This window comes from Ovis aries, chromosome 21 (genome assembly GCF_016772045.2).
Source record: "Ovis aries strain OAR_USU_Benz2616 breed Rambouillet chromosome 21, ARS-UI_Ramb_v3.0, whole genome shotgun sequence".
Classification (NCBI taxonomy): Eukaryota; Metazoa; Chordata; class Mammalia; order Artiodactyla; family Bovidae; genus Ovis; species Ovis aries.
In genome coordinates this window covers 46,311,612-46,332,677 of record NC_056074.1, presented here as the reverse complement: position 1 = coordinate 46,332,677, position 21,066 = coordinate 46,311,612, and the positions used below count along the sequence as shown (strand labels likewise).

At 51.6% G+C, this 21,066-nt stretch overlaps 1 protein-coding gene and 1 long non-coding RNA gene across 3 annotated transcripts in view; one reads left to right on the top strand and one right to left on the bottom strand.

Moving 5' to 3' along the window:
• LOC121817488 (uncharacterized) overlaps positions 1-21,066 on the top strand; it is a 71,224-nt gene that overhangs the window by 29,332 nt on the left and 20,826 nt on the right. The window lies entirely within an intron of this gene.
• On the bottom strand, positions 19,502-20,609 carry KRTAP5.4 (KAP5.4 keratin protein; the record flags this gene model as incomplete). The annotated part of the gene is given in 1 exon segment (NM_001009398.1): positions 19,502-20,609. A coding segment is annotated over 1 exon segment (576 nt).

Here is a 21,066-nt window from a genome sequence, read left to right as displayed (position 1 = left end):
CACTGTGTTTTCCACACGGTCTTTCTTTACGATGTATGTGCTTAGGCATGGGGGGAGGGAAAGAGAGCAACAGAAAGAGAAAGAGAGGAGGAGACAGACACAGAGAGAAGGAGGGGCAGAGAGATGGACAGACAGAGAGAGATGGAGAGACAGAGAGATGGAGAGACAGAGAGAGATGGAGAGACAGAGAGGTGGAGAGACAGAGAGAGATGGAGAGACAGAGAGAGGGATGGAGAGACAGAGAGAGATGGAGAGACAGAGAGAGGGATGGAGAGACAGAGAGAGATGGAGAGACAGAGAGATGGAGAGACAGAGAGAGATGGAGAGACAGAGAGATGGAGAGACAGAGAGAGATGGAGAGACAGAGAGATGGAGAGACAGAGAGAGATGGAGAGACAGAGAGAGATGGAGAGACAGAGAGATGGAGAGACGGAGAGAGATGGAGAGACAGAGAGGTGGAGAGACAGAGAGAGATGGAGAGACAGAGAGAGGGATGGAGAGACAGAGAGAGGGATGGAGAGACAGAGAGAGAGAGGGATGGAGAGGGATGGAGAGACAGAGAGAGATGGAGACACAGAGAGATGGAGAGACAGAGAGAGATGGAGAGACAGAGAGATGGAGAGACAGAGAGAGATGGAGAGACAGAGAGATGGAGAGACAGAGAGAGGGATGGAGAGACAGAGAGAGAGGGATGGAGAGACAGAGAGATGGAGAGACAGAGAGAGGGATGGAGAGACAGAGGTGGAGAGACAGAGAGAGATGGAGAGACAGAGAGATGGAGAGACAGAGAGAGATGGAGAGACAGAGAGATGGAGAGACAGAGAGAGATGGAGAGACAGAGAGAGGGATGGAGAGACAGAGAGAGATGGAGACACAGAGAGAGATGGAGGGATGGAGAGACAGCTTGAGAGACAGATGGAGAGACAGAGAGAGAGGTAGGAGGGTCTCTGCTCTCTCTTCTCATAAAGACCCTCCTCCTCGGAGTTCCCATCCAGTGGTTAGGATTTGGCATTTTCACTGCCAAGAACCAAGAGATATGACCAAAAAAAAAAAAAATAGAGCACTATTCATACAGGATGAAGGCCCACCCGTGTGACCTCACTTAACCTTGATGACCTCCTTGCAGGCCCCACCTCCAAATATAGCCAAACTGGGGGTTAGGGCTTCAAGGTAGACTTTTAGAGGCACTAAACACAGCAAACACGTGATGTTTTTTGACTTACTTGGATCTTTAGTTTCTTCCCGTAATGCTTTGTCATCTGCAGAGCATCAATTTCACACTTCCTTTGTTAAATTTACTCTGAAGAATTTTATTCTTTGCAGGACTACGGAATCGCATTCTTAATTTGATTGTTCATTGCACGTGAACAGATGAGCAGTCAAGGTTTGCACGTTGACCTTGTAGCCTGAAAAGCTGCTGGGGTCATTTGCAGCTCTTAGACCTATAGTCATTAGCAGCTCTTGGACATTACCAGGCAGAATACAAGCAAATCCAGTTACAAATTCCCAGGCAGAATACAAGCAATCCAGCAGAAAACACACTGGGGTCATTTACCAGCTCTTACATATTCCCAGGCAGAATACAAGCAATCCAGCAGAAAACACACGGGGGTCATTTACCAGCTCTTACATATTCCCAGGCAGAATACACGCAGTTATCTGAAGAGCAAACTGTGAGGTTCACTTGTGCCCAGCTCTTTGCGACCCCGTGGCCTGGAGCCCGCCAGGTGTCCCTGTCCTTCACCGCCTCCCAGAGTTTGCTCAGATTCGTGTCCATTGAATCGCTGAGGCCATCTAACCATTTTATCCTCTGCCGCCCCCAATGAAAAGTAGATCAAATTCCTTGGTAGTCAGATAAAAGCAAGTCAAAGTAAGAATGAGTTATTTGATGTCTACCAGTTGGGAAAAAATTAACAAGAATAATAACACCTATTTCTAGTGAATCTGAAGAAGAGGGTGCCCTTATACGCTTTTTCTGGAAATATTAATTGTTGCACTTTCCTTTTCTCGAAAACAGCTAAAACAATTAGGTGATATCAAGACAGTTTGCCTTGAAATTGCTAAAAATGAAAGCAAACGTAAACACACACACGGATACTTTAGATTAGCATCGGCCAAAAAATACCACCCGGTTAGAAACCAGTAATAACGCCCTTTAGGAAGATTGGATGAGCCTCGCCAGGTGGATGGGAGAACGTTCCCTGAGGCTTCGGTTAGTGATAAATGCACTGTTGCTCAGTCAGTGAGTCCGACTCTTCGTGGCCTCATGGGCTGCAGTTTGTCAGGCTTCCCTGTCCTTCACTTCCCTGGAGCTTGCTCAAACTCACGTCCATCGAGTCGGTGGTGCCATCCAGCCTTCTCCTCCTCTGTCGCCCCCTCTCCTCCTGCCTTCAGTCCCTCCCAGCAGCAGGGGCTCTTCCAGTGCGTCGGCTCTTCCCCTCAGGTGGCCAGAGTGCCGAAGCTTCGGCGGATAGTTGCAGATAATGAGCAGAACAGCGCCCTATTTTGTCGCAAACAATACAGCGTGTCTCCTGCGTGTATTTAGGGCGTGTCCCCGAGGCTGGGGTAGCATGGTGGTTGGGTGGGGTCGGGGGGAGGCGGGAGGGCTGGCCAGGAAGGTGACCATAGAGGAGAGAGTCCAGTGTGGGAGCTGTGCTTGTCTGGGCGTAAAGACGTGAAGAGCCGTATAAAAGTCAGACCTTCAGCCCCTTCCCAGGAAGGGTAGGCATGATAACGCGTGCTATTGGAACCAATCAAGTTGCTTACAAAGTAATGTGACTGGTGTGGTTCTAGCTGGCTTAAGCAGAGGGCAGTCAGAGTGGGTGCACGGGTGCCTAGTTGCTAAGCCGGCCCAGCTCTGTGTGACGCCATGGACTAGCCCTCCAGGCTCCCCTGTTGGCGGGGCTTTTCAGGCAAGAATAACTGGCTGCCACTTCCTCTTCCAGGGATCTTCCTGATCCAGGGGTCGAACCCCGGGTCTCTTGCATCTCCTGCCTTGGCAGGCAGGTCCTCTACCACTGAGCCAGCTGCGTAGCCCACAAGTTAAGACGCAGCCACATCAACAACGTTTGATTTGAGAGCTTGTGTGTGCTTTTCTGTGGCTGTCCACGGGGTATTTTCCTGTTTCAGAGTGGGTGCACCAACAAATCCCATTACGGGAGAGGCTTTCTCATCAGGGGCTCGTGTCCTGTTAGGGGCAGGAGAGCGGCCCTAAGGCTCTGGATTTCATGGGTCTGTGAAGCTTTACAGTACGGTCCTAGGGAATGACTTGTCCTTGGCAGCTTTTCTTTCTGCCGTCGAGGATGTGGAAAAGCGCCCACCGCTGAGACCAGCGGCAGGTGTCACCTCGATCGTGAGCAGAGTTGAAACTCAGTGGCAAGGTCAGCTCTCTGCATGAGATTTCTTCTTCTTTTTGACCACGCAGCATGTGGGATCTTAGTTTCCTGATCAGGGATTGGATCCATCCCCCTACCCCCATTTTAAATTAATTTTAAATACTTATTAAAAAGAAAAGAAAATGGGCCCATCAAGACCACCCTGTCCTGGTGGCTGTCTGTCCATGGTTCCAAAGTCAGCCACAGGCCTTTAGGACAGAGGATAGGGGATACCCTGGGGTTTGTTTCCCACTGGCCCCCAAATACAGAGCGCTTCCACCAATCTGGCTTCCGGCTTTCGCCAGAACCCCGTCCCCTTCATGGGAAGTGTTGTCTCAGCCAGTGGACCTCCAGGGAAGCCACTGCGTCGCACCACTTCAACCATGAAAAATGAGATTTTTCCTCTTTTTTTTTTTTGTGGGTGGGGAGAGTTTTGTCATAAACCAGAACCTTCCTGTCTCCTGCAGCCTTGGGAAGCATCACTGCTCTAGTCTGAGGGGGAGGAGGGCTGCCGGCCACGTCTGTGTCCCCAAGTGCCCGCAGGTCCTCCGTGTGGCATCTGGGCTCCGCAGCATGGTGCTTGCCCTGCCAGCCTTCCCTCCCATTTCCAGGGCGCCATCTCAGCGCCCAGCATAACCTACAGGCTGATCGTGCTCTTTCTGTCTGCTTCTCTTGATTGGACAGTCACGATCTCGAGAGCAGGTCTTCTACACCGCTTGCTGCTATTTCCTGAGTCAGAACAGGGCCTGGCACCCAGAGGCGCTGCGTAAGTGCGCATGGAGCCCGTTGAGGGCTGGCGGCCTCTGAGAACCTGGCATGTTTCTCTTCTGAGAGCCCAGAGTTCCGGCGTCTAGAGTGCCTTCCTGTAGGAATTATTTAGAAGATCTGGGTCATTTCCTTCATCATTCTTGTGTTATTTTAAACCATATCTTTGAATCAACAAGATGTGAAATTAAAAGCCGCTTGCTCCTTGGAAGAAAAGCTATGAAAACCCTGGACAGCATATTAAAAAGCAGAGACATTACTTTGCCAACAAAGGTCCATATAGTCAAGGCTATGGTTTTTCCAGCAATCATGTATGGATGTAAGAGCTGGGCCAGAAAGAAGGCTGAGCACTGAAGAATTGATTCTTTCAAACTGTGGTATTAGAAGAGACTCCTAAGAGTCCCTTGGACTGCAAGGAGATCAAACCAGTCAATCCTAAAGGAAATCAACCTTGAATATTCATTGGAAGGACTGATGCTGAAGTTGAAGCTCCAATACTCTGGCCACCTGATATGAGGAGCCGACTCATTGGAAAAAACCCTGATGCTGGGAAAGACTGAGGGCAGGAGGAGAAGGGGGCGACAGAGGATGAGATGGTTGGATGGCATCCCTGACTCAGTGGATGTGAGTCTGAGCAAGCTCTGGGAGATAGTGAAGGACAGGGAACCCTGGTGTTCATGGGGTCACAAAGACTCGGACACGACTTAGTGGCCGAGCAACAACAAAATAAATGTGTAGTTTAAAAAGGCTCACGAGATAAGCTCAGAGTCTCATAAGAGGCTGGTCCCGACTGCGTCAGAGCAGAACAGAGCGCCAGCCAGCAATGAAAGAAGCGCTGCTAAGGCCCTGAGGGCGCAGGAGCTGGGGGCGGCCACGTCCCTCCCGACACCGGAGCCGTCCCTTCAGGTGGCAAGCGTGCAGAGGTGTCCCTGCCCTCTGCCTGGCGCCCACCAAGGGGTGGGAAGCTTGCACCACCGGGCCACACTCTCTGTACTTGCAACACCGCCCGAGTTCTCGCTTCTGTGAATAATAATCTGACTTGTAGCCTTATCACATGTTTCTGAGGAATGACTAGGAATTGTCCCTTAGGACGCATTCTGAGAAAATGCATCTCTCAAAAAGGGAATTTGAGTTCAACTTCACCGGTTTTCACTCCCACTGGCGTTTCTACGGTGTCTCGTCTACAGAGCAAGTAAAAAAGAGCCACAGTGAGCCCCAGCTGGTGCTGGAGAGCGTGTTTATTTAGGGGTTCTTTGGGGTCTGGAGCAAACCTTGGTGGGCAGAGGACAGAGGAGCAGGTGCTGGAGAGCAAGGTCCAGGGAGGAGGGGAGACGGGCTGGGGGTCCTGGGCAATCCCAGGATGGGGGAGCGTTAGCGACCTCCTGGGGGTCCTGAACCCGCAGAGCTCAGATGCTCCAGGTGGTGAAGGGGGGTGATGGGGAGGTGGGCAGGTCTCTGGCAGTAACAGCACTAGTTGGTCCTTGGAGCCAGTGAGGAAAGTGGGGGTGTTTCTGGCTCAGACCCGGGTAAGAGGCAGACGCTAGAGCAGAGGTGAGAACGACAAGCTGCGGGGGGAGCGCGAGGCGGCCCTGCAGCGCCGCCAGGGGCCAGTCTCGGGGCGCCTTTCCTGACGGAGGTGCACGAGGCTCTGCTGTCTGAGGACACCGGGCGTCTCACGGGTCACAGTCATGGGAGCTCAGATCGGAGTCACTTGGGGGGTTCAAGGTCACAGCTTCAGATCTTGCACTGGCAGCACACGGGGACACAGCAGCTGGCCTGGGAGCCCCTGCACGAGCCGCAGCCCCCCTTAGACCCCCCAAAGGAGCCGCAGCCCCCTTTGCCACAGCTGGAGCAGGAGTGGGCTGGCACACAGCAGCACACGGGCTTGCAGCAGCACACGGGCACACAGCAGCTGGAGCCGCAGCCCCCGGAGCAACCAGGGCAGCCCATGGTTCTGGTGGGTTGAGGGTGGAGTAGGTCAGAGGAGCAGGTGGAGAGAGAGAAGCGGCTCAGTGTGGGGCCTCCGGGGCCGGAGCCTCTACATACCTGCCCGGGCAGGTGGATCATATGCTGACTTCCGATTATTACTTTCTGTTTGTGCCGTTTCTCCAGGGCACACGAGTGAGTGTGTGTGTGTGTGCACACTGCCTGCCCGTGTGTGTGTGTCTGTGTGCACACTCCCTGCCCCTGTGTGTGTGTCTGTGTGCACACTCCCTGCCCCTGTGTGTGTGTCTGTGTGCACACTCCCTGCCCCTGTGTGTGTGTGCACACACGCTGCCTGCCTCTGTGTGTGTCTGTGCGCACACTCCCTGCCCCTGTGTGTGTGTGCGCACACTCCCTGCCCCTGTGTGTGTGTGTGCACACTGCCTGCCCCTGTGTGTGTGTGCACACTCTGCCTGCCCCTCTGTGTGTGTCTGTGCGCACGCTGCCTGCCCCTGTGTGTGTGTGCGCACACTCCCTGTCCCTGGCCTCTCCTTGGCTCTGCCCGCCATTTCCTTTCCCAGGTTTCTAAATTTGATCTCTTGCCATTTTGTTTTGCAGTTATTAGTGGAAGGGACTTTCTGGAATGCGTAGCTTTTCTGGAATTTTCTAGAATACAGTATCTGCCATTCATAGTTGTGTGCTGCTCTCCCTGTGGGGCCCCAAACAAAGCGCAGACCTGCACTTCCCTGCAGGTGCCTTTGTGCTCCTGCTGTCCCGAGAAGGCGTTAGTTACAGAACCAAACTTGAGCCCGCTTGCCCGACACTCAGCAAAGCCAGTCTGCTGACCGTCTGCCGGAAAGGAGCGCCGTGTCTGTTGCAGGCGCACCAAGCAGGCGGACTGGCAGCTCCAGTTCCAAAGACCTGAACTCCCCCACGGCTTTCAGAGAAGGGCTTTTTTTTTTTTTTTTTCTTCAAGTCGCATTTATGTATGTATAGCCATGGCTTGCAGGATCTTAGTTCTCCAGCCGGGGATTGAACCCACGCCCTCAGCAGTGACAGCACAGAGTCCTCACCACTGGACTGTCGGAAGTTCCAGGGGGAAAGGTCTTTAAAGACAGCGTGAGGGAGAGGGTCCCAGGGCGGGCGACGAGCTCGCGCAGTTCTCAGAGAGGCAGTCAGGTGAAGCAACGGCGATGTCTCAAGAATCTTGGTCATCACCCTCACGGCTCCAGCTGTGCTTGTGGGCGGCCTGCAGTTAGCTTCTCCCACCTGCTGGGGTTTCAGTATCTGCAAAAGGGTTCCAGGATGTGGTTCACGATACTATCCACAGCTAAGGAGGAAGAAATAGTTTATGGCTAAACGATTGCTACTGTGTCTTGCTGGACTCTTTGCCTTTGTTTCTGCTCTTTTCGCTTCTCTGATTTGCCCTTTGGAAGTCGAGGAAGACCTCAGAGGCTAGAACTTTTCTGCAAACAAGAGGTGGGGAACACGGGAGTTGTTGTTATTGATTATTTTGGAGTTTCTGCACATATGATCCTGTCACCTGTGAGCAAGGACAGCTTCATTTCTTCCTTCCCAACCTGTATGTCTTGTATCTCCTTTCCGTGTCTTAGTGCGTCAGCTAGGGCTCCGGCGTGGTGCTGGAAAGCAGTGGCGGGAGAGGGGTGCACTTTGCCCTCGTTTCTGATCTTAGCGGCAAAGCTTTGAGCTTCTTACCGTCAGGTGTGATGTTACCTGCAGGGTTTTTGCAGGTGTTCTATTGGGGGTTCCCTGGCGGCTCAGCTGGTAAAGAATCCGCCTGCGATGTGGGAGACCTGGGTTCGATCCGGGTTGGGGAGATCCCCTGGAGAAGGAAAAGGCTGCCCACTCCAGTATTCTGGCCTGGAGAATTCCATGGACTATACAGTCCACGGGGTCGCAAAGAGTGGGACACGACTGGGCAACTTTCACTTCCACTTTATCAGTTTGGGGAAGTTTCTTTCTATCTCTAATTTCCTGAGAGCAAATCATTGGCAATCACCGTTAGAGTGAAGTTTGTATAGGTCACATAAAGGCCCATTTTAGACACGTAACTTGCAAACATTGTTTTTCCTATCTGTGTTGTCTTTTCACTCCCGCAGCGATGCTCTTTGAAGCATGAGTGTCTTTGATTTCGATGAAGTCCAGCTGATGTGTTTCCCCCGTTGCTTTGCTTCTTGTGTCATATCTGAGAATCCTTCGCCAAACCCAAGGTCGTGAAGACTTACACCTGTGTTTTCTTTTAAGAGTTCCATAGTCTTAGCACTTAAATGTGGGTCTGGGGTCTAATTTTGAGATCGGTTTGTTTGCTGATTGCCGCCTTGGGTCTCAGCTGCTGCGCGGGAGCTGCGCTCCGTGTCCGCGGCGTGTGGAATAGTGGTTGCAGGGGCGGAGCCTCTGCGCCTTCCATTGCGCTGTGGACTCTTAACCCCTGGACGACCAGGGAAGTCCCTCGTGGGTCCAGTTCTAGTTAATTTTTGTGTATGGTGTGGAATAAGGCCATGTGGGTCTCCAGCTGCCCCAGCGCCATGGTTGAAAGACTCTTTCCCCCTGTTAGACGGATCCCTCCCCACAAGGTGGGAGTGTTTGGCTGATGGTGATCACCAGTAAATGATTCCGGGTGGTGTTCGTCAGCCTTGCCCCTGGAGCACACCAGTCCCATCTGCAGAGCCCCCGGACACCCACTGCCCTTTTGGTGATGGGCTGTGCAGTCTTTGTGTTTCCTGCTGGCATTCTTGGCCTGGGCCTCTCTGGTACCAAGCCTTTGACTGTGTGGATCACAATAAACTGTGGAAAATTCTGAAAGAGATGGGAATACCAGACCACCTAACCTGCCTCTTGAGAAATCTGTGTGCAGATCAGGAAGCAGCAGTTAGAACTGGACATGGAACAACAGACTGGTTCCAAATAGGAAAAGGAGTACGTCAAGGCTGTATATTGTCACCCTGCTTATTTAACTTCTATGCAGAGTACATCATGAGAAACGTTGGACTGGAAGAAACACAAGCTGGAATCAAGATTGCTGGGAGAAATATCAATAACCTCAGATATGCAGATGACACCACCCTTATGGCAGAAAGTGAAGAGGAACTAAAAAGCCTCTTGATGAAAGTGAAAGAGGAGAGTGAAAAAGTTGGCTTAAAGCTCAACATTCAGAAAATGAAGATCATGGCATCCAGTCCCATCACTTCATGGGAAATAGATGGAGAAACAGTGGAAAGAGTGTCAGACTTTATTTTTTTGGGCTCCAAAATCACTGCAGATGGTGACTGCAGCCATGAAATTAAAAGACACTTACTCCTTGGAAGAAAAGTTATGACCAAGCTAGACAGCATATTCAAAAGCAGAGACATTACTTTGCCGACAAAGGTCCGTCTAGTCAAGGCTATGGTTTTTCCTGTGGTCCTGTATGGATGTGAGACTTGGACTGTGAAGAAGGCTGAACACCGAAGAATTGATGCTTTTGAAATGTGGTGTTGGAGAAGACTCTTGAGAGTCCCTTGGACTGCAAGGAGATCCAACCAGTCCATTCTGAAGGAGATCAGCCCTGGGATTTCTTTGGAAGGAATGATGCTAAAGCTGAAGCTCCAGTACTTTGGCCACCTCACGTGAAGAGCTGACTCATTGGAAAAGACTCTGATGCTGGGAGGGATTGGGGGCAGGAGAAGGGGACGACCGAGGATGAGATGGTTGGATGGCATCACTGACTCAATGGACGTGAGTCTGAGTGAACTCTAGGAGTTGGTGATGGACAGGGAGGCCTGGCATGCTGCGGTTCATGGAATCGCAAAGAGTCGGACATGACTGAGCGAGTGAGCTGAACTGAGCTTATGGGAGATGAGTGTCTCTGACAAAAGGTTTCAGGCTCTGTCCCAGCTCTTCTTGGTGTTGACAATGCCAGCAGTTCTGGACGGGCAGCACAGCTGGAGAACTAAACGTACGGGCAAGCTCTTTCCTGAGGCCTGTGGTCCTGTGTGTGGCAAAAAGAGGCAAGTGATTTCCCCCTGACATCCAACGCTGGACTTGATACGACCTATTCTTTAAAAGTTTTGTCTTTAATCGGAGGATCACGCTTCACCTTGCTGTGCTGGCTTCCGCTGTATCCCGTGACTCAGCCGCAGCTATGCTTGCATCCCCTCCCTCTCGGCCTTGCCGCCCCCTAACCCCACCCCGGCCCTCTCGGTTGTTGCCGAGCGCTGAGCTGGGCTCGCGGCGCTGTCAGCAGCTTCCCACCAGCTCCCCGTCTCACGAACGTAGTCTGTGTGTTTCAACGCTGTTCTCTGCGGTCACCCGCCCGCTCCTTCCCCACTGTACCCACAGGGCTGTTCTTGATGCCCGCGTCTCTGTTCCTGCCCTGCTGGAAGATTCGTTCACCAGTACCGTTTGTCTAGACCCCATGTACGTGTGTCGATAGACAGTATTTATCTTTCTCTTTCCGACTCACTTCACTCTGTATAGCAGGCTCTAGGTTCATCCGCCTCACTAGCACTGACTCAAAGCCATTCCTCTTTGTAGCTGAGTAATACTCCACTGGATCCATGTACCTCCACTTCTTTATTCTTTCATCCATCCGTCAGTGGGCATCTAGGCTCCCTCCAGGTCCTGGCTATTGTGAACAGCACTGCAGCAAACTGTGGGGTACATGTGTCCTTTTCAAATTGTGGTTTTCTCAGGGTGTAGGCCCAGTCATGGGGCTGCTGGGTCGTATGACCGCTTTCGTCACAGTTGTTGCGGATATCTCCGTACAGTTCTCCATAGTGGCCCTAACAGTTTACATTCCCACCGGCAGTGCAAGGAGGTTCGATGTGACCTGTTTCTTAAATGTTTGTATATCTGGCTGCACCAGGTCTCAGCACACCAGGGCTAAGCTGCAGAGTGTGGGATCTAGTCTCCTGACCAGGGGTCGAAGCTGGGATTGGCCCTCTGCATTGGGCCCACCAGGAAAGCCTGATGTGATCTGTTTTCTTCATGTGACTTAAAAGCATCTGGACAGTGTGTTCTCATTTCTGTGTTTTGCTTTTGATTTGAGGTGGAAAAGTGTACCTGCCTTGAATGTTTACAGCTCCTTGAACTTTTGTTCCCATGTTACCACCACATGTGAGACTAAGGGGTGCTCACAGTGTCCCAAATCTGCATATTTTTTAAAAGTTTACTAATTTTTAAAATTAAAAATGAAATATTAAGAAAACATCAGCTCATCCAGCTCTTGGCCACACATGGTTTTGACCACATGCTTCTAATATTTTGTGTCCTGACTTTTTGTCACTACATAATAGCAAAGCCACAGCCCCAAGTCACAGTGATCCCACAGGCGTTGGTACTGTTTGTCCGGAGTCCCCTTACCATCCACCCAGAGACTCTATCATAAGTCGTATAAACAAGCGTCCACCATTTAGTTTTAGTGCTGGCTAATTCCATCCTCTGATAAATAATTTTGTGTTAAACAGCTATTTCAACAAAATTTGTGAATTTACAGTATCCTTTCCTCCCAATAAATAATGAGAACTCAGTGCACAGAATGAAAAGGTCTGCCTGTGGGACGTCGTTGGTGGTCCTGTGGTTAAGATTTCGCCTTCCAATGGAGGGGGCACGGGTTCGATGCCTGGCTGGGGAGATATCCCACACGCCTTGTGGCCAAAACCCCCGAAACATAGAGGCAGGATTGTAACAGGTGCAGTAAAGACTTACCAAAAAAATGGTCCCCATTGAAGAAAAACTAAAAAAATTTTTTTAAAAAGAGAGAGAAAAGGTCTGCATGAAATACTGTAAATTTCAGCAAATATTACCAACACACTCTGGTTTCCACTACCACTGATGGTATGACAGACATTTAGAAATGTTTCTTCTGAGAAAGGCTGTAAGAAAAGAGTCATGGTAAGACAAGGTTTGTTGAAGACAGTCTATTTATTTAGCGGCTTCACAAGCCCAGAGTAGAATTTGCTAGACCGAGATCAGAAGGAGGTGGAGTCACAGAAGAGGGGAGGATTATTTGGGCCCCAGGCGCTGGGAGGTCAGCACCAGCCCTGAGGTTATGTGAGAACCAGGGCGGGGCAGCAAGAAGCCAGGAAATGGTTGGAACAGCTCTGTGCCCATCAGAGGGTGAGGTGGGTTTTCTGTGGTTTAGCCCCTGAGCAGCCTGCAGGTGGATTTCAGCTGCCAAGGAGGGAGCTTCTCTTGGATTGAAAGTGGCAGTGAATCCTCAGATGGCTCAGGCAGTACAAGGGGAACCCCCTTCTCCATCAGGAAGTGTGGAACAGGATCTCTGGTCCCAAAGATTCAGACTTCACTACCCTGGAGAGAATGGAGTGTGCCCTGGGGGTCTGGACGTGTCACTGCTCACAGTCAGGGAGCTGAGACTGGCTGGAACCGCCTGAGGTCTGAGCTCAGCATCTCAGATCTTGCGCTGACAGCAAGCAGGGACGCAGCAGCTGGACTGGGAGCAGCAGGGTCTGCAGCAGCTGGACTGGGAGCAGCAGGGTCTGCAGCAGCTGGACTGGGAGCAGCAGGGTCTGCAGCAGCTGGACTGGGAGCAGCCACAGGAGCTGCAGCCCCCTTTGCCACAGCTGGAGCAGGAGCAGGCTGGCACACAGCAGCACACGGGCACACAGCAGCTGGAGCCGCAGCCTCCACATGAGCCACAGCCCCCCTTAGACCCCCCACAGGAGCTGCAGCCCCCCTTAGACCCCCCACAGGAGCCACAGCCCCCTTTGCCACAGCTGGAGCAGGAGCAGGCGGGCACACAGCAGCACACGGGCACACAGCAGCTGGAGCCGCAGCCAGAGCCACAGCCCCCACAGGAGCCGCAGCCCCCCTTAGACCCCCCGCAGGAGCCGCAGCCCCCCTTGGAGCCCCGACAGGAGCCGCAGCCCCCCTTGGAGCCCCCACACGAGCCGCAGCCCCCCTTGCCACAGCTGGAGCAGGAGCAGGCTGGCACACAGCAGCACACGGGCTTGCAGCAGCAGACGGGCACACAGCAGCTGGAGCTGCAGCCCCCACACCTGGAGCCGCAGCCCCCACAGCTGGAGCCGCAGCCTCCGGAGCAGCCAGAGCAGCCCATGGTTCTGGTGGGTTGAGGGTGGAGTAGGTCAGAGGAGCAGGTGGAGAGAGAGAAGCGGCTCAGTGTGGGGCCTCCGGGGCCGGGAGCCTCTATATACCTGCCGGGGCGGGTGTGACCTGGGCACGTGGTCCCTTCCTGGTTCCTGGCGGGGCCGCGTTTGCTTCCTCCTTGCCCCTGTGCTCTCACTGACTCGTGAGCACCTGTTTTCTCAGGTTCCTAAATGTGGTGTCTTCCCCCACTTTTGGCTCCTATAATTAGGGCCTGAGCTCTGCTTGCCCGTTCCTTCCCTGACATCCCTAGGAACTGGTCACCTGCCCTTTTGCCCATCACAACTGACCCTCGATGGGGTGGCCTGAGTCTGCACCGCAGCAGAGCCCCAGGGGCCTCCTCAGCGTCTGCCTGCACAGGACGCGGCTCGCGGCGCCGAGCGAGCGGGCCCAGCTTACCCTCCGCACCCAAAGGCAATCCTCTCAGCTTGTCTAGGAGAATATTACCCTCCAGTTCGTCTTCACACTAAATTTTATTATTTACCATATAAAGATTAATTTTAATTTTTTAATCAAGGTGCTGGACATATAGTTTAAAAATTTTCATGAGGCTTTACCCCAGGAATTTTCCTCCAATTAAAATAGATAAATAAATTTTAAAAAAGTCTGACAGACTTAAGAGATGCGCATTACTAATGAAAGAATTATGTGCTTATGGCTAGATTAAATTGAAATAAAACTAAGAATCATATTAACAATAACTATGTTTTATTTTTAGACAATATAATGCTAATACTACTCTCTCATACTATCATAGTTAAAAAAGATTTCCTTAATATCTGAAAATGAATCAGTGTAGTTACCCGTGTTAGACCATGTCTGACTCTTTGTGACTCCATGGACTGCACCATGCCAAGCTTCCCTGTCCTGCAGAGTGGCAAAGACAGCATTCTTCTGTAAGACTGGGAACAAGGAAAGAATGTTCACTATTACCCCTTCTACTCAAAGTAAGTTTGTCAAATTAAAAAAAAATTGCTAGGGTTTTAACTGAACACAGTAATCAATTTTTGGAAAATTGACATCTTTTCAACATCGAATCCCATGATCTGTGAACATGCATAGCTTTCCATTTATTAAATCCTCCTTAATTTCCTTCAATAATGCTTTATAATTTCACTTTAGAGAATTTGTACATCTTTGATAGGATTTCTGTTTCTAGGTTTATGCTTTTAGGAGATCAATTATAAATAATTTTTGTATTTTAGTAAACATATATTTTAAAATTTCTGATTGCTGTTGTCAGCATCCTTGGAAAAGTTAGTTAATATTTGTTGTTTCCCCACTGGTCTTGCTAAATTTACTTATTAACTGTGATGCTTTATTTGTAGATTATTTTGGATTTTTCTCTTGTGGTAGCTCGTATTTCACCTTTCAGGATTTCCTTGGCAAATGCAGCCCGCCCTCGGTGCTTCTCGCTTCTTCACGAGGAAACCAGGAGCATTCCTAGGGGCCGCCTCCGCTGCCGACGTGAGCGCTGCTACTGTCCGGCTCACTCGTACACTTGCGAATCCCAGAAATCACGTCCACTGGCGTTGCCTTAAACACTCAGCGTAGGGATCTGCTTGGCTGCCCCGGCAAAGGACCACTTCCTGGGTGTCAGAGTCAGTAGGAACTTCTTTTCTGACAATTCTGGAGGCTGGAAGTCCAAGGTGAAAGTTGATTCTGGGTGAGACCTCTCTTTCTGGCTTGTCTCCTTCCATGATGTCTGTCAGGAGAGCAGGGGGCACAGAGAGCTGATGTGTCTCCTCTTCCTATAAGGACAGAAGTCCTCCTGGGTTAGAGGCCCGTCCTTACTACTCCATTCAGCCTTGACTCTGCCCTTACAAGGGCTTCCCTGAAGCCTCGGCTGGTAAAGAATCCCCCTGCAGTGCAGAAGACCCTGGTTCGATTCCTGGGTCGGGAAGATCCGCTGGAGAAGGGACAGGCGACCCGCTGCAGATTTCTTGGGCTGCCCTGGTGGCTCAGACGGTAAAGAATCTGCCTGCAATGCGGGGGACCTGGGTTCCATCCCGGGGTTGGGAAGATCCCCTGGAGGAGGAAATGGCAACCCACTGCAGTACTCTTGCCTGGAGAATCCCATGGAAGGAGGAGCCTGGTGGGCTACAGTCCACGGGGTCACAGAAGAGTCAGACACGATTGAAGCGACTGAGCGACCGTTGCTTTTAACAGCCTCATCTCCAAATGTTACACGGGGGCTTCAACCTAAGAGTTTTGGGGGCACAGTTCAGCTCATTGTGGCCGTTACTCTCTTGTATCTGTCTGCGTGGTCTCCCGCGTCGCAGGCAGGCGTTCTAACCTCTGCGCCACCAGGGAAGCCCCTGTATGTTACACTGCCGGTGTTCATCCCTTCCTGGAGATCTGTGTGTGTGCTTTATGGGACCATCTTCCTTCAGCCTGAAGGACATCTTCAGTATTTCTGGAAGTGTGAGTCTGCTTGTGAAGAATTTTCTTAGTTTTGTCTTTCTTCACTTCAGTTCAGTTCAGTCGCTCAGTTGTGTCCGACTCTTTGTGACCCCATAAATCACAGCACGCCAGGCCTCCCTGTCCATCACCAACTCCTGGAGTTCACTCAGACTTACGTCCATCGAGTCCGTGATGCCATCCAGCCATCTCATCCTCTGTCGTCCCCTTCTCCTGCCCCCAATCCCTCCCAGCATCAGAGTCTTTTCCAATGAGTCAACTCTTTGCATGAGGTGGCCAAAGTATTGGAGTTTCAGCTTCAGCATCAGTCCTTCCAATGAACACCTAGGACTGATCTCCTTTAGGATGGACTGGTTGGATCTCCTTGCAGTCCAAGGGACTCTCAAGAGTCTTCTCCAACACCACATTTCAAAAGCATTAATTCTTCGGCGCTCAGCTTTCTTCACAGTCCAACTCTCACATCCATACATGACCACTGGAAAAACCATAGCCTTGACTAGACGGACCTTTGTTGGCAAAGTCTGCTTTTCAATATGCTATGTAGGTTGGTCATAAATTTTCTTCCAAGGAGTAAGTGTCTTTTAATTTCATGGCTGCAGTCACCATCTGCAGTGATTTTGGAGCCCCCAAAAACAAAGTCTGACACCGTTTCCACTGTTTCCCTATCTATTTCCCATGAAGTGGTGGGACCAGATGCCATGATCTTCGTTTTCTGAATGTTGATCTTTAAGCCAACTTTTTCACTCTCCTCTTTCACTTTCATCAAGAGGCTCTTTAGTTCCTCTTCACTTTCTGCCATAAGGGTGGTGTCATCTGCATATCTGAGGTTATTGACATTTCTCCCGGCAGTCTTGATTCCAGTTTGTGCTTCTTCCAGCCCAGCGTTTCTCATGATGTACTCTGCATAGAAGTTAAATAAGCAGGGTGACAATATACAGCCTTGACGTACTCCTTTTCCTATTTGGAACCAGTCTGTTGTTCCATGTCCAGTTCTAACTGTTGCTTCCTGACCTGCATACAGATTTCTCAAGAGGCAGGTCAGGTGGTCTGGTCTCTATTCCCATCTCTCAGAATTTTCCACAGTTTATTGTGATCCACACAGTCAAAGGCTTTGGCATAGTCTTTGTCTTTCTTAAATATCTTTATTTAGCTTCATTTTTGCAGAACTTATTTTTTCAAAGTAGAGTCTCCAGTGCAGAGTTGTTAACAAGTTCCCTCTCTCGCTCCTTCATAGATGGCGCGCCGTTGTCCCCTGGCTTCCGTGGTTCTTCTTGAAAAGTCAGCTCTAAATGTTACTGTTGCTTCTTTGGGAACTGTGTGCCATATTCTTTGCTTTTGAGACCTTAAAATTTTTTTCTTTCAGAAGATGATCATTTTGTAGCTAGGGTTTTAAAAGTGTCTTCTTGAGTTTTGCTGAACTTCTTGAATCTATGAGTTGATATCTTCGGTTAAGTCTAAGGTATTCTCAACCTCTGTCTTTTGAAATATTGCTCTTGCCCCACTTTCTATCTTATTTCCCTCTGATTTGCCAGTTACACTCATGTTATGCTTGCTGGCTCGTTCCCACACATCTTTCACACTCATCTATTTTTTGCATTCTCACTTCTATCTGCTTCAGTTTGGATGTTTTTCCACGGACTTTTTTAAAAAATTGAATTCCCTAATTCTGTTTTTTTTTTTTCTATGTCCAGTCATCTGTTAAAGCCATCTGATAAATTCTGAATTTTATATATTGTACTTTCCAGTTTTAGCATGTCCATTTTATTATATTTGTAGGGACACTCTTTTGGTGGAATTTTCCCACCTTTTCATCTAGTTTGTCCATATTTTCCCTATGTTGTCTTTAAGTCTTTGCTAACTAACAGTCAGGTCCGAATCATTTTTGAGTCTGCTTTTATTACATTTTCCCCTTGTGATTTCTTGTCACATTTTCCCATTTCTGGTTTTTTCTTTGGCCATGCCTCGCAGCTTTCAGGATCTTAGTCCTCTGAGCAGGGCCTGAACCCAGGGCCTGGCAGTGACAGCACCAAGTCTGAACCGCTGAGCCGCCAGGAAGCTCCCTCCTGGTTCTTTTTTCGTCTGGTATTTTTTTTTACTGGGTACTGGCTACTTTTTATGGAAGAACCATAGGAGTTTTGCACGGTGTAGTGTTGCATCGTGGGAGAGCCCTCTTTTGGGGGGAAGGCTCCTGCTATTAGGAACCCTGTCATCTAATCCCTCTTGCTTCTGTACCCCATTGTCTTCAGACACACCCTGTGGCTCACCTGGCTTCATTTTAAAGCGTATTTCGTTACTGTCTGTCTGTGCTGCGTCCTCGCTGCTGTGCGGGCTTTCTTTAGCTGCGGAGAGCGGGACTCCTCTCTAGTCGTGGCGTGAAAACTTCCCACGTGGTGTCGTCTCTTGTGGAGCACAGGCCCTGGGCCCCTGGGCTCAGCAGTCATACCACACGGGCTTCGTTGCCCCCTGCACTGGCGAGCGGATCCGTATCCCCTGGACCACCAGGGGTCAAGCCTGTGTCCGCTGCACTGGCGAGCGGATCCTTATCTCCTGGACCACAGGGAAGCCCCTAGTTTGCTGTGGTTGCTGTTTCGTCGCTAAGTCACACCTGAGTCTCTGCGACCCCGCGGACTGCAGCGCGCCAGGCTTCCCTGTCCTCCGCTCTCTCCCGGAGTCCGCTCAAGTTCCTGCCCACTGAGCTGGTGTTGTTATCACGCTCTGCCACCCTCTTCTCCTTGCCTTCAATCTTTCCTGGCATCAGGGTTTTCTTTTAGTTGCTGCGGTAGGGATTGTGGGCGGCCGCCACTTGCCACATTTCGCGTGGCGGCAGAAGCCCGCTGCTCGTGGTCTGCAGTCTCCCTGTTCCACGCTGGCGTGGTCTGTTTGTGTGCATTCTTGTTCTTCCTCCTCGGTACCGAGTGTGTGCCTTTCATCTGAAGCACCTTCACGTGTCATTGCTCTGAGTATTGTTCTCCCGTTCCTTCTGGTCTCTCCGTGTGGGACACGTGGCAGAGCTGTGATGGAGCCTCTGATCGCTCTTCCACGGTTCTTGGCTTCTATTTCGTGGCTGAGCCCTTTATGACTCTTGGAGTCTGGCTGGATTTCTCAGGGTTGTCTTCCCACCTTCTGACAGCTCGGAGGGGGAAGCTGTTCTCTGCTCTCTCCCAGGTCCTGGTCCAGGTTTGGTGATGTTTGGCTTGTGGGAGCATCACCAGAGCTCCGCGTCGTCTTCTCCCCATGTTCTCCCCGCGTGCGCGTCCGTCTGTCCCTAAACGTCCCCTGTATGTGAGGACCCCTGCCAGGCAGGGTTAGGAGCCCACCCTGCTGCATTATGGCTGGCGAGTGTGACACCTGTGGCCGGACAGTGGATGTTGGTAATGTCCGGCGCAGAGGTCCACAACACCCTTATCTGCTTGTGTTATTTTTCTTTTCTAAACACCATGAGAAGATCAGTGCAGAGTGGCTGAGCCCACTGCATCTGCAACCACGGCTACAAGAGAGTCGGGAGAGTGCTATCCAGCCTCTGTGACGTGAGAGAGGAGGGGCCTGGAGAGGGGGCTGGCCCCAACACAGCAAGTTTACTGCCCCCCCACCACCAAGGGAAAGCCCCACTGCTGGACAGTCACACACCCAGGACGCACACGCCACATCCTGACTCAGAGCCCAGGCCTCTCCGCCGCGCCCTGGAATGTCTCCTGGCTACAACATCGGTGGTGGAGTATGGTCGTGGCTGGAGGCAGACGGGACACCTGGCGGTAAGTGCAGTCAGGGCTTGGTCAGCTGGCATGGGCTTCCGGACACCCACTTCCAGTGAACCCCCTTGTTCATCAGTACATTGTACAGAGACTGCTATGAAGAGTTACACTGGGAATGAATTTGGTTGGCGGTGACAGAGATAATTTTATTGACAGGGCATTTTATTGTATTTTAACAAACAAGTATAGAAACCTGCTGTGAGGAAGGGAGTCTTGCTGGACTGGGCTTCACTGGAGAAGGAAACTTGGATGTGATCAAAGCAGCATCTTTTCTTATTGAGAAGCCAGGAGCTGGCTGTTCTTGGCCAGACCCTTCACGTGAGGGTCAGCGCCTGGTTGTGGCAGATGATGGCCCTTAGAAGAGTCAGGACAGGTGGGGGCCACTTGGTGTTTGGAGGACTATTAGCACACGGCCCTCCTCTGCATAATGACATCCTAGAGGGATGGGGATAGCGCCGTGGCTCCTCATGTGAATGGTGCTTCCTGCTGGAGTCAGGCCATGCAGGGAAGAGGCCCACAGAGCAAGATGTGTCCAGGAGAATGACAAGCCAGACAGCCTCACAGATGCCGCGGCTGGAAGAGGTTAGCTGAACGCTGGACTGACCGTTACATCAGATCTTGCGCTGGCAGCACACGGGGACGCAGCAGCTGGACTGGGAGCAGCAGGGTCTGCAGCAGCTGGACTGGGAGCAGCCACAGGAGCCGCAGCCCCCTTTGCCACAGCTGGAGCAGGAGCAGGCTGGCACACAGCAGCACACGGGCACACAGCAGCTGGAGCCGCAGCCAGAGCCACAGCCCCCACACGAGCCACAGCCCCCCTTAGACCCCCCACAGGAGCCGCAGCCCCCCTTGGAGCCCCCACAGCTGGAGCCACAGCCCCCTTTGCCACAGCTGGAGCAGGAGCAGACGGGCACACAGCAGCACACGGGCTTGCAGCAGCTGGAGCCACAGCCTCCACATGAGCCACAGCTCCCCTTAGACCCCCCACAGGAGCTGCAGCCCCCCTTGGAGCCCCCACAGGAGCCGCAGCCCCCTTTGCCACAGCTGGAGCAGGAGCAGGCTGGCACACAGCAGCACACGGGCTTGCAGCAGCAGACAGGCACACAGCAGCTGGAGCTGCAGCCCCCACACGAGCCGCAGCCCCCACAGCTGGAGCCGCAGCCTCCGGAACAGCCAGAGCAGCCCATGGTTCTGGTGGGTTGAGGGTGGAGTAGGTCAGAGGAGCAGGTGGAGAGAGAGAAGGGACTCAGTGTAGGGCCTCCGGGGCCGGAGCCTTTATGTGCCTGCCGGGTGTTTACCAGGCCGCTGGTCACTTCCTCTTGAATGTTATTCCAGGGTCATGCTTTTGTTTGTCGTCTTTTTTTCCGTGAGTTCCTGTTGCCTGGGTCACTGACAACTTTCTTACGTTTCTAAATTTTGCCTCTTCCTCATTCATTCTGGATTTCAGTCTGTCCTTCCTAAGCGTCCCCGGTACTTGGTCACCTGCCTCTCGTTGGACTGTGTGTGACCTGTGAGGATGGCATTGGGTCCAGCCTGCTTCATCCCTGTTGGGAGTTTGCAGGTGTGATTAAGCTCAGCATCTTGAGATGAGAGACTATCCCCGTGGGTGGTGATGGGTTAAGTGAGACCACATCCATCATTGTGAGAGAGAGGCAGGGGGAGACCTGAGCACGCCGAGAGGAGGAGAGGGTGTGCGGTGCAGCAGAGGG